The sequence below is a fragment of the Periplaneta americana genome, chromosome 15 (genome assembly GCF_040183065.1).
Source record: "Periplaneta americana isolate PAMFEO1 chromosome 15, P.americana_PAMFEO1_priV1, whole genome shotgun sequence".
NCBI lineage: Eukaryota > Metazoa > Arthropoda > Insecta > Blattodea > Blattidae > Periplaneta > Periplaneta americana.
In genome coordinates this window covers 45,755,340-45,768,614 of record NC_091131.1, presented here as the reverse complement: position 1 = coordinate 45,768,614, position 13,275 = coordinate 45,755,340, and the positions used below count along the sequence as shown (strand labels likewise).

At 36.2% G+C, this 13,275-nt stretch overlaps 1 protein-coding gene across 2 annotated transcripts in view; it reads left to right on the top strand.

Annotated features, from left to right (window-relative positions):
* LOC138714842 (autism susceptibility gene 2 protein homolog) overlaps positions 1-13,066 on the top strand; it is a 634,091-nt gene extending 621,025 nt beyond the window's left edge. For both annotated transcript variants that reach the window (XM_069847029.1, XM_069847030.1), the window contains 3 exons: positions 1,102-1,369; positions 4,770-4,917; positions 6,440-13,066. In XM_069847029.1, coding sequence (XP_069703130.1) covers positions 1,102-1,369; positions 4,770-4,917; positions 6,440-7,460 — 1,437 coding nt within the window. In that variant the 3' untranslated portion in view covers positions 7,461-13,066. The remainder of the gene's footprint in view (positions 1-1,101; positions 1,370-4,769; positions 4,918-6,439) is intronic.
* Positions 13,067-13,275: the final 209 nt, after the last annotated feature.

Here is a 13,275-nt window from a genome sequence, read left to right as displayed (position 1 = left end):
TTCGGCAAGCTGAAAAAACAACTGAGTGGAAACAGATTTGCCAAAGATGAACAAGTTCAAATAGCGGTTCTGCGATGGCTCCATGACAAGGAGCGGATTTCTATCATCAAGGAATTGAACAATTAATAGAACGTTCAGACCGTTGTTTACAGAGACTTGGTGACTATGTTGAAAAATAATGTGATGTATCTGTGTCACTTCGCATTGTAGTGCGTCACTCAATAAAAGTTACTTGGTCTGCCATAATCATGTGTAACTTAATTTTGTAATTTCCTTCATATCATATATTTTTACCTGTTTTTATATTTGACTATACTCTACTTTACTATACTATACTCTCTGCATCAAAATCCACAGTTAATTCCCGATGATTTACCACGAAAATCGTCTGTAGCTGCATTTAGATTGGCAACAGGCCATGATTGTTTGGCCAAACACCTGCATAGAATTGGAATATATCAGTCCCCTAACTGCCCATTGTGCAACTCAAACCAAGAAATGGATTCGGAACACCTCAAATCTGTGCTTCATTGGCTGGCCATGATAATATCTTTGAAAAATATTGGAGTGCAAGAGGTCAAATGACTTTATTGTCAAATGCCTGGCATTAGAAAACAACAACAACATATTTTACTATACAAAATAATGGTTTCTTAGCTCTTGAAGAATAATCTGAAAAGAGTAAATAGCAAGTTATGTTTCAGGGAGTTTGAAAGGTGTGTGGAGAAAGCGGTGTAGTGATTTTTCAAAATAAAATTTAAATTTACAAAAATGATAATAATTCAAACAATTTTGGATCAAATGAGTTGAAATTTTGTACAGAGGCATATTTATATGCAGTATGACGTGTACAAAATTTTAAAGATCTAGTTCAGATAGTTAAGAAAATTCAAATTTCACCTGAGTGTGTTCTTAAATGCTGTCATATGGTGGTCTGTGCAGGTAAGTGTCCTATAAAATTGGGAAGTTCGGAAGTCGCTTGTTTGATAAACTCACAAAATAATTAGTTGCATATTGTAGAAAGTAGTTGCTTGTTATACATAAGACACATGTTGATGTTTGTTAATTATTAAAATTAAATGGAAATATATCTGATTGCAGAAATCGGGTCGTTGGAATGCGATGCATGTGCGCATTGCTTGGGAGATCTACCATCACCAACAGAAGCAGCAGCAAGAGGCGAAAGCAGGGGCGGGGAAAGCAGAACTGCTAAGGCCGCCCAACCACCTGTTTCCCACTGGTCTGGCTGCTCCCCCCCGCCCTCATGAGCTGCCTTCATTCGCCCCGTCTCTGGCAGCACATAGAGGGCCACCTTTCGAAGCAGCGCCTCACCCAAGCACCTTTCTCAATACGCCTGCCGGCCATCTTGGTAATTGTCATAAAAGTTTTCATATGAGATTTGCTGAATGCTCTACTATAATTGAAGACACTCTTTCGAAAAAAGAGTGTAACAACAAATTAATGAAACAGAGAAAACCCTCTAACCTTCGAACCAATTAACATTCAACTAGATTTAGAAGAACCAGTTACAAAATCTGAAACTTCCAAACCTGTACTAAAAGCGCTGGCATTAGAAGCTGTGAACAATAGATACCCACCACAAGAATGGTTACATATCTACACAGATAAATTTACCTGTCGGGGCAGAATTTACTTCTATTGTGACAGGTCATGGCTTCACAAGATCGTACCTTCACAGATTCGAGATCATCCCAACTCCAACCTGCCCTTGCAGACTAAAAGAAGAGCAGACAGTCAACCATATAATATTAAGATGTGCCACACTGATAAAAGAAAGAAGAATCCTACGAGCTAGTATAATACGCACAGGTCAAACCTGGCCTCCACCTTTTGATCAGTTCACAACAGCATACCTCAAAAGCTTCAGAAAATTTATAAAATCCATGGAATTTGGCAAAATGTAACAGTAATTGAAATTAGAAATAATATTAACAATGATGGTAACCTAAAATATAAGAAGTACAATTAGGCAACACTTGTATCTATAAGAATTTCAAGATCACAATCAAAATTGTAAATATCTTGTTCTCATGTCATAAATTATGTAACTAATTATTGTAATATTTTATGTAAAGCATGTAGTATTACTCCAATGTAATGGAGCATGCTGATAAAAAAAAAATCTACACAGATGGGTCTACTATCGATAACAACTGAGGATCAGGAATTACTTGTGCTTTATTCTCATTTTATCAACCAGCAGGACATCATACAACAAATTTTGATGCGGAAATAATGGCTATTCATATCTCACTCCAACACCTACTATACAGAATAGATAAATTTCAAAATGATGTCAATCCAAATTAAAGAATGTCACAAAATGATCCAACAACTTCAAAAACTACAGAAAAGAATTCAATTGCAATGGATACCTGCACATTGCGGAATTGCTGGAAATGAAACTGCTGACTTTCTTGCCAAAAAAGGATCTAATTTAATTCAGAATACAAATACAAGCCTACCTTTTACATCCATCAAAAGACTAATTAAAAATAGATATAAAATCAAGCAAAACCAAGCACTATGTACCAAAGCCAAAGATAAAAAATGGAGCATTTTAATAAAAAAAACAGAAATTATTCCAGAAATCCCACGTAAATCTGCAGTAGCAAAATTCAGACTGCTTACAGAACACGATTATTTGGCCAAACATTTGAATAAAATAGGAATTTACACAAATCCAAATTGCCCTCTATGCAACAAAGAAGAAGAAATGACTGAAGATCATCTCATAACCTGTGAAGTTCTACCTGATGGATCCACCACAGAGAAATATTGGAGAGCAAGAACGCTAATGGCTTCATTGCCAAAGCCCGGCATTAGATAATAACAACAAATTAATGAAATATGTCACTTCGGTGGAAAAAGTATTTTTGAAGCATTCATTTATAACAGTAAATAAATGTATCCAATAGCTCAGAAAACTTGTATCCTCGACTAATGAAATTGCGTATGTGCGTGTATGTGTGAAGAGTTATGTCATGTACTAGGGTAAGTGTATATGTAAGTATAGTGTAGGGAGTGGGTGAGGATGACGATGAAGGTTAGGAAGAGAGAAGGGGAAACCCAGTGCCTACTCCTGTCCTGCTGATAGATATAGGCCTAACGAAATGTGTCCCTGAAATTATTTTATTTTCAGCTGAAACGTGTGTTATAGGTTTCTTGGTTACACCCATATTCGAGGGAGGTCTTCAATTATAAATTAATTTTGTATTGTTAAACATTGAAATACTGAAACAATTGTCTTTAGAGACAATTAATATTAGGTACCCTCCACAAAACTGGCTTCATTTATACACCGACGGATCCTTGATCTCCAGAGAACAAGGTGCCGATGCAGGTGTTACATGCTGTCTCTTCTCACTTTATACATCACTTAGATATGGAACAACAAGTTTTGATGGTGAAATCATTGCAATAAATGAATGTCTCAGGAATCTTCTATGCCACATCAATAAATTTAGGAATGCAGTTATATTGTCAGACTCCAAAGCAGTTATTCTATCAATTGTCTCTAAACACACACCTTCATCTCAAACAGCAGAAATAACTAAAATGCTCTCTCAATTAATATCACTCAATAAAAGAATTGTATTCCAATGGATACCATCCCATTGTGGAATCCTGGGAAACGAGAATGCGGATGCTTTAGCAAAGAAGGGCAGCACTGCTACTTACAGACCTGTTACTAAATCTGTGTATTACTCTGTGAAGAGATTTATTAAATCTACATACTTAGACTTCAACAAACAAAATTTGATAACTCAATCCCAAGGGAAAAAATGGAACTCTCTGCATCAAAATCCACAGTTAATTCCCGATTTACCACGAAAATCGTCTGTAGCTGCATTTAGATTGGCAACAGGCCATGATTGTTTGGCAAAACATCTGCATAGAATTGAAATATATCAGTCCCCTAACTGTCCATTGTGCAACTCAAACCAAGAAATGGATTCGGAACACCTCCATGATAATATCTTTGAAAAATATTGAGTGCAAGAGGTCAAATGACTTTATTGTCAAACGCCTGGCATTAGAAAACAACAACAACATTTTGTATTGTTGTATACGAGAATGTTGAGTGAATTTGATACTTAAAGAAGTTATGGAGAAATATACTCACTAGGGTTGCCAGATACTCATGAGTGAAAAATACAGTATAACCACGATTTTAGATGGCCGCAAGTTTTCCTCATTCAACGCGAAATTTTCAAGTTCCCAATAATTATGACATATCGACGGTGTTCAGGTAAAAGGGCTTATCCCACAAAAAAAAACATTTTTCAGAAATAGCTGTACAGTAATTAAATGTTAACACATTATTATTAGTTACTTTATATGAAGGAATGTAAACATAATTGTCAAAAAACATAATCTTCACGTTTTGTAATAAATTTTAACTAGTTACACTAATTACAGCAGTAAAAAGTCACATTTAAAAGAAATTGGGCTTAAGCCCTTTTACTTAAACACCTGTCAATATGATTAATATAATTCAATTTAGCGTTATTCTCAAACCCGTATTTTACTTTAAAAAAAAAACACGTTCGTAAATGGATTTTTTGAAGAGTGAATGACTTGACAACACTACTGCTTGCCACCACATGCTAATGGTGTGGACAGTATGATCTGAGGTTACTGTCTAACCAGTGTTTATTATTATTATTATTATTATTATTATTATTATTATTATTATTTCTTGTTCACTTCTTCTAGAAATGATAAATTCTCGTACATTGTTGCAGGAAGTGGAGTATCTCCATTTGGACGCTACCCTGCTACTTTTGCGGGTCCAAATTCTGCATTTCCCGGCCTTGGAGCATCAGTGTTCCCTCCACCAAGAGACCTTCCTCCTCTCCCAGCCCTTGGTCCTGTTCATGATCCATGGAGCCGGTAAGTGTGTATCTGAGCAAATTCAAATTCATGTCAGAGCTATAGGAATAAAAAATTTCAGAGAGAAAGATACTTGAAATTCTTAGCTACATTATTAACAATAAGTAATAAATTTTCTTTGGTGTGGATACAGTAACAGGAGAATCCTATTTCCAAACGAAAATAACTCCAAAGAATTTGATGTTGATGAAAAGAACATGTGTGTTATTAAGATATATTTTGATTAAATTCACACAACACAGATCTCCAAGACAAAATTCATTACTTTTATCCAATACGATGTTTTTAACACTTTGTTTTGGAGAAAACCCACAGTATAGACATATCTATAACAAACACAAAAATCTAGAAATATACAGGAAACTTTCTGAAATCATTTTCGCCTTCGGAAATGGAAACACATAGAAAGAAATAAGGAAATATCACGGCATAGGAAACTTTCCAATTTAACCATTGATAATCATTAGTATCATCATTCAAGCATCATAGATGAAGCATGTGCCATTCCACTATTACCAGTAATTCTAAAATTGCAAAAAAAAAAAAAAAAAAAAAAAAAAAAAGTTAACAAATTATGAAAAGAGGAACAACTGGATAATATCCACGGCAGAGCAATGTCGATAGTTGACGTTACTCGCTGGCCACTAGTCACCGGGCCGTACCGAGCCATGCCAAACAAAACACAATCGAAATGGTGGTAGTAAAATTCGCGACTATATTCTTAAATAATTCACTGCATTAGTCAAGTGCAAGACTTCTGGCTTCTGTTGCATTCAAACAATTATAAAATACGATAATTTGGTCCAGGGAGCATCCGTTTTTGTTGCAAAGATAATTTGTTTGGCTTGTTTCTTAAATAAAATTACGAAATGGCGTTCCTGTGCTTAACATTTAATAAAAAAAGAAATATAGCAAAACTGTTTTGTCTCGAGACTCTCATCTAAGTCACGTAATAGGTCACGTAATCTACTTCAATATATTTGCGCAAATATATCTTGTAGCTAACAGTGGTGCTATCTCTCAGTAATGTTCAGAACGAAGGAGGTAAAGAGAGAAAAGAAACAAATTTCTCCCTCCAACGACGCCACACACCAACGTCGTGTTCTTATGTTGGCAAGATTGTGTATTTACTTAAATCTGGTGCTAAACGTAACGGCACGGTTCAAAGATACCGTGGGAATTCTCCAGTTTAGCTTGAAAAGAAATTAATAAACGCAATTAATTTATGTCAATACATAGTTCAGAAAGTAGAGAGATTCCTATGTGTAGAAGGTACCCAATATTTGTTAGAGTTATCTGTGTATTATTGAAAACAAGAGATTCGTTAGGTTTCAATTCAATTCTTTTAAGCTGAATTTGTTTTAAATAGTTTAAAGTTAAATTAGAATAGACTAGATGCTCCTGGAATTCCCGGGAGAGACATTTTTAGTTCAAAATGAAAAATTTTGCTTTTCAGCCAGTTCCTGAGCTCATCACAGTATGGGAGATATGAGATATGTTGCTTACTGTATGGTGATTTCAGACTGCAACGAACCGCGGGCGGTTTTCCAACGTCGGCCACGAGTCCATGGGGTCTGAAACCTGAGCCCAATCCACTGGAGAGGAGAGAGATGGAGGAGCGGGAACGGGAGCGCGAGAGAGAGCGGGAAAGAGAACGGGAACGTTGCCGCAGAGAGCGTGAGAGAGAAGAGCAGCGGGAGAGAGAGAGACGAGAAAGAGAGAGGGAGGAGAAGCAGCGGAAGTTGGAGGCAGAACGGGAGAGAGAACGCGAGCGCGAGAGAGAGAGGGAGCGAGAAAGGGAAAGGGAAAGAAGGGAGAAAGAGAGGAGGGAGCTGGAGAGACGGGAACTGGAGCGTGAGCGCGAGCGGGAACGCCTGCTCCACCAGCAGCGTGTGGAGAACAGCAGCAAGATGATATCTAGGGACAGGTCGCCTCTCCGCAACGGCACAACACCGGATGGTGACGGAGTGCGGGTGAAGGAGGAACCCCGGACTGGCAAAGAGGATGAAGTGGTATTGTTGAACCGGCCCGGAGCGACAACCGACGCCCGTTTCCACCCTCACCATTACTTATCCCGCCATCCTCACGGCATTCCTCCTCCTCCAACACTATCCAGGGTTGTCCCGCCAACATTGGGTGGACCACCCCTACCCCCTCATTTTCCAGCTGCTCCTGGTTCGACTTGGCCTGGAGCAGACCCTTTCCGAGACAACCCATATAGGTTCGACCCTCTCCAGCAGTTACGTTTCAACCCTCTGATGGCCGCTGCTTTTAGGGCTGAGGAAGAAGAGCGTGCCAAGTTGTTCCAACCCTACCCGCCACCCCCAGGACCCCATTTACGGGGAAAGGCCCCTAGTCCCTCTGGAGCGATGCAGAATAACCATCATCTCCACCATCGGGCAGGGCCTGGACCGGGACCGGGTCCTGGACCGGGGCCGGTAGGACACAAGTTGGCTTGTCCGACGCCTCCTTCGACCAGACCGCTGGACGGCACTCAAGTGGTGGACTTACACAAGAAGGAGGAGAGTTCGCAGTCACGATGATAGCCGCTCTTGCCCCGTGTGAATGTGTGGCCACACAAGACCAGGGAGGAACCAGGGAGCCGTCTTCTCTGCCCCTTCCCGCCCTTCCTTCAGTGCTGTAGCGAGATTGAGTTTAGCTTATCCTCTTGTTTCCTCCTGCTGGTCTTAACAGAGATGTGATGTGTGCTAACCAAGTCATTGTGTGATTTTTGACTTGCAAAAAGGAAACTCTTGTCTGTCTGTGTGCTAATTTATTTTATTACGAGAAGAGAGAATGTAATTTAAATACCGACAGTGGACCGACCTGAGTTCTGCTCCTATGTGTATGTGCACTTCTGGCCAAATTGTGAAATTGTAATGACAATTTTTCATTGAGTATTTCTCGACCAACCACACCAAATGAGAAAGAAGCTGATTCGTGGCATATTAGACCCAGCAGTTTTTTTATACATAAAATGAGTGGAATGCTTTTTTACATTGAATGAGCAATCTGTCATATTTTTGCGTGAAAAATTTATTATTTCTCTTTTTTTATGTAAATTGTCTTTCAGAATGAAATAACAAAGCAATTTTAAAAAGTATTCATTCCTACAGGTATAGCATTAATCTTAAAACTTCACTTTGGGTCTCTATAAAATAAATGAACTATGAAATAATTTATTAGTTGCTTTAATAGGTGCTACCATCTGTTGTGATGTTCTGCTATGGCCATAATATCATGAGATGTTGAACTAAAAGTTTGAAGGAAGAGAAGCATTTAAGTGGCTGTGGTCCAGATGCTTAACTGCAGAATTGTGACAGTCCAGCCAAATAGACTTGTTCCCTCTCTAGGTTGTTTCAAACTGCCACACTTGGAATGGGAGGTTTGCTTCATTTATATTAAAATGATATTTGGAGATAATTTTGTTCAATATAGTTTGGCTACCCATAGGACTGCACAAATATGAAAACGGTTTTATGTGGGATGTAGTAGAATTCCCTTCACTTTTAAATGCTTCTTTCATCATTATGATGTAAAATATACAAATCTTTGATTGTAAGAACAGGGGTTGCTGCAGCCTGTAATGATGAAGCATATTGATTGTCATTGGTTGGTTGTGTTTTATTTTTCTCTTGCTTTTATTCCTGTGCACATTGTAAACATGTCACTCACCTCATGAAGATGCTACTTGAGGAGACTGAATTCTATCATTATTTCATACTTTTTAAGCAAGTTTGTCTTAAACATAGTAAGTTGTTATAACTCTCTTTGGGTTGCTACCTTGTTTTTTTGTAAAAGCAAGAAAGTTTAAGGAATTGACTTAATTTTACATTATAATTATAACTTCACAGTATAATAATTTTCAATATAAAAATTTCACATTTTTTTTACCATTAACTGAATGGCTAGAGTACTGACTTTCCAGACTGGTAACCTGTGTTCGAAGCTCAGCAGGTTCAAGTGAAATTTTTAGTGGTAGTAGGTTTCCAAGTGGTACTCCCATTTCCTCCGAGGGCAATGCCTCTACTGGCAAAATGGACTACAATTTCAGCACATTGCTCAGAGATGGGGATGCTTAGGTGAATAACGCAAATTCAAGTACCCCATTTTATATATATTTCATTTTCCTATTTTCCACCTTCCGTTTAGTCTCCACATATGATCCATCTATCTTAATTTCTATCATCTTATATCTTCTTCTACCCTTACTTTTCTTCCATTCACCATTCCTTCTAGAGCATCCTTCAGTAGTCTGTGGCCCAGTCAATTCTTTTTTCTCATCCTGACCAGTTTCAACATTATTCCTTCTAGCACAGCTTCATTTCTTATTCTCACAGTCCATTTCACACACTCCATTCTTCTCCATATCCACATGCCAATGGTTCTGTTCATTTCTCTTCACTTCGTCGTAATGTACGTGGTTCTGCCCCATACAATGCCACACTTCACACAAAGCATTTAACTAATCTCTTCCTTAGTTCTTTTTCCAGAGGTCTGCAGAAGATGCTCCTTTTTCTATTAAAAGCTTCTTTTGCAATTGTCATATATATTGTTATCAATCAACTAGCGTCCATCTCTTAATCTGTTGAAAGAAAAATGTCTCATCTCATTGATAGGTTACCAAAATAATAATTAATGTAGGTTAAAATATCGTGAATTTTTTTTTGACCTAGTTCTAATACAAAATATATTTCAGGTTAAAACCTATTAATTGCTATTTTACATGACGTTAGAGAAACTCAACGAAATGTGGAAAACAACAGATTGCAATGAAATAAAGTGAAATATGGGAGATAACAGAAGATAGGCAAGAGTTGATAACTCTAATACTACATGATGTTGGTTACAAATTGTGTACCAGACTTCAGCATTCAGCTTTAAAATAAGCAATATCGATATAATAATTACTAGTCTAATCCTGAAGTTACGGATTGCCAATCAAAATTTGGAATTAAAAAAGAAAGGACTATCTTGGTGCAGAAGTCACAAATTCCTTTTAATGGTATACATACAGTAGACCCTCGATTTAACGGACCTCGATTCAACAGACATATTTTAAAATCTCTATTTCTAGACTATTTTAGACAGTTTCGATCTTAAATAATAAAGAAACAACATGCAATTGGAAAGCAACTGAAGATTGATGCTTCTTCATTCAGCCTACTAGTTCACAGCAACCTTATATCAGTAAATGAGTGCTTGCATATTCTTTTGAACTAACAGAAAGGTTTTTTTTTTTATCACTAAAATGGTCTGTAAAGTATTTATTATTACTATACTATATTTATAATTGGACCCCTAATACTATATAGTGTTTCATATTAAAATAGTAATAGATTGTACTGTACTGTTAAAAATTTCAGAGTTGTATTATAAAATATTACCCGACTAAACAACAACAACCTTTAAAAAAATTCGCGATTTAACAGACACCCCATAGCCCCTATTAGTCCGTTAAATTGAGGTTCTACTGTATTTGTCTTAATAGGAATTTAAATTTGTTTTTCATTTTGGTACTCATCATAAAGAAATTATGATTAAGAGCATTTTATACTGTAGTAACAAAAACGAATTTATTATCAGTAACAAGGTCATATTCATATATAATTTAAATACCGTAGAACCTCTATTATCCGTGCTAATGAAGGGGATGAACTGAACGGTTAATCGGAAAAATTGGATAATCCGTACTATAAAAGATTTTCGTGAATTAAGACAATAATACTTACATTTTCGTAATTTCCTCCGTGGTCTTGTATTTAACACACTAGTTAGTAGACCAGAAGTTCTTCAAAGTAAATCTGATTGTCAACGACGGGTTGTCAAAGGCCAGACAAACTCCTTGTTATGGTTGTTTGTGGTAAGATAGGAATAGTGGAGGTCTCATATTGTGAATTTATATACTTTGAACACTTTATTCTTGATTATTCTCGAGCACAGAATAACTCTAATCTCATATTCTGATGCAGAATGAGCCACAGTTTCTCTTTCCAAATCACTCAGTTATTTGCACTTTTTTCAATACTTACCACAACATGTTTTGTTTTAACATCCGTGGAAGACATTTTATATAGAAGTTGTACAGTATGGCAACAGTACACCATACTGTGTAAGGGTCAAGACTTGTAATGACTAATAAATTAATAATACCCTCTACAAAAAAATACGTACTAATATAAAATGTCATAGTACTTCATATACTGTATTTCTGTAGAAAAAAAAAGAAGCGAAAGACAGTCGGACAATCCCCTAATCAGTTAATGGAGTGACGGATAATCGGGGTTCTACTGTACTGAATAATAAGTTTTAATGTGTTCGGCCATATAATAATAATAATAATAATAATAATAATAATAATAATAATAATAATTCCACATAGGGCTAAGGCCAACCAGCTGAATGTTGGGTCTCATGTCCACATCCTCAGCAGAGGTGAACGATCATCTAATCAAAATGGGGATAACTTGTGGTCAGCACAGTGATTCTCCCCGGCCATTATAACTAGTTTACGAAACTGGATTTCTCTACTATCGTAGCTCCCCAAATTCATTTTGATGCTATGTGGGCACTGTTCTCATACATTGGCCGAAATTTCATGAGAAAATTCCTTCCCCATTAGGACTCAAACCAGCACAGACTTGCTCCATGAGTCCAGACACGCCCTCAGTTTGGTGTGATTTCCATTATATCATTGACATTCAGTCTCCTCAGTGTGTCGTCTTGTTCTTTTGTGAAATGCTATGTGATCACTCAGGATTCTCATAAATTGTATATTCTGACTTCCTAATAACGCAATATGTAATTTTAATTCAGCTATGAAGGTTAATAGTATGGAATTGACACATATTTTGTGTTTAGTGATATTTATTCTTTCATAGTTCTCATATTACAAAGATTATTGCACTTGGATGTATTACCCCAGACTACCTTTTCTGATGAAATAGTTTCAGCCCAACAAATGTTACGGGTCATAGAAAAATGTGATACAGAATTTTAATGTAAAAAAAAAAAAGCGCTGTTCAAATGTAAATGCATCAGTAGTGTGTAATATATGGAACATTTAATCCAAACTTTGTATATTATTTTAATTATGTACTTATACGAGAGAAATAGATATAACTTAAAGCGAATTCTTCTAATATCTAAACTTGGTGAGTCCCAAGAATATAGAAGATTTAAAATGAAATAACTGTTTTATCTATATAACAATACAGAAAATTGCCCCATTTTCTGTGTAGTTTCAAGAAAAAAGAATAAATATTATTCTCTTTATGTTGAGATCGAAGTTTCTGAGAATTATGAGAAGGTAAACTACTCTACAAGAGGGCACAATGTAAAGATCGTCTTTTGTGAAATTGACCAGTAATATAATTTTATGACTCTGACATATGGAATTATTAGTGTATTCAAAGTGTCTTAGCACTCTTTATCATGTTCTTCTTCTTCTTCTTTCTCAGTAAGAGCGTAGACTACTACAAAAGCACTTAGGCACGAATGGCCCATAGTGCACCTCGTACACTAAAATCAACCCAGGAGACCACATTTGGTGACCAACTTCACAATGCTCCAGGGTTATACGTATCATGACAAAGGGATCTGTTTTGTTGTCACATATTTATCATCAAGCCATACGAGTAACATAATCATGTCTACAACACACTTGTAGATAATTTTCGCTGTCACAATCTGTGTAATCCTCTTTTAAGTTAAGCACAAATATTCAAAGTGATAGACTGGAAGCTCAGAGTTTCACAGCAAGTTTCATGGCCTGTGAAGTCCAATTCCTTTCTTTTTTTTTTATCATCTACAAGAGAGGGGTTACTATATACATTTTATGAAGGATCCGTTTAAGAGTAAAAAGCATAGTGCTATGTTACTCGTTTTTAAATTTGTTTTGTTGTGTAAAGTGAGCACTCTAATTTTATTTTATTGCATTGGTTTTCTTGTTTTATTTCCTTGTCATTATTATGTCTTTTAAAGAATGATTTGTCATTGTTTTTTTTTATAAAAACGTAATTATAATTTGTACATTGAAAAGAAAAAATGAAATGATGGACAGTAGACCTGTTCAGCTAATTCAAACATTTGATTGTTATCGTAATTGGCACTTTTTAAATTGTATAATAAAATTACAATGTTAAAAACAGTCTCTTTTCATATCTTGCTCTGTGCAAAGAAACCATTTAATTTTTGTCTACATCATCAAATATTTTTACCCTCTTAATAAAGTGATAATATATATTATACATGTATGTCTCTCAGTATTAAAAGAACCTGCTGTTTTGTTGTTTATGTTATTTTATATTACCCCTAATTTCTTGCGCACGAGTTGAAGTTTTTAAAATTTGTATTAAA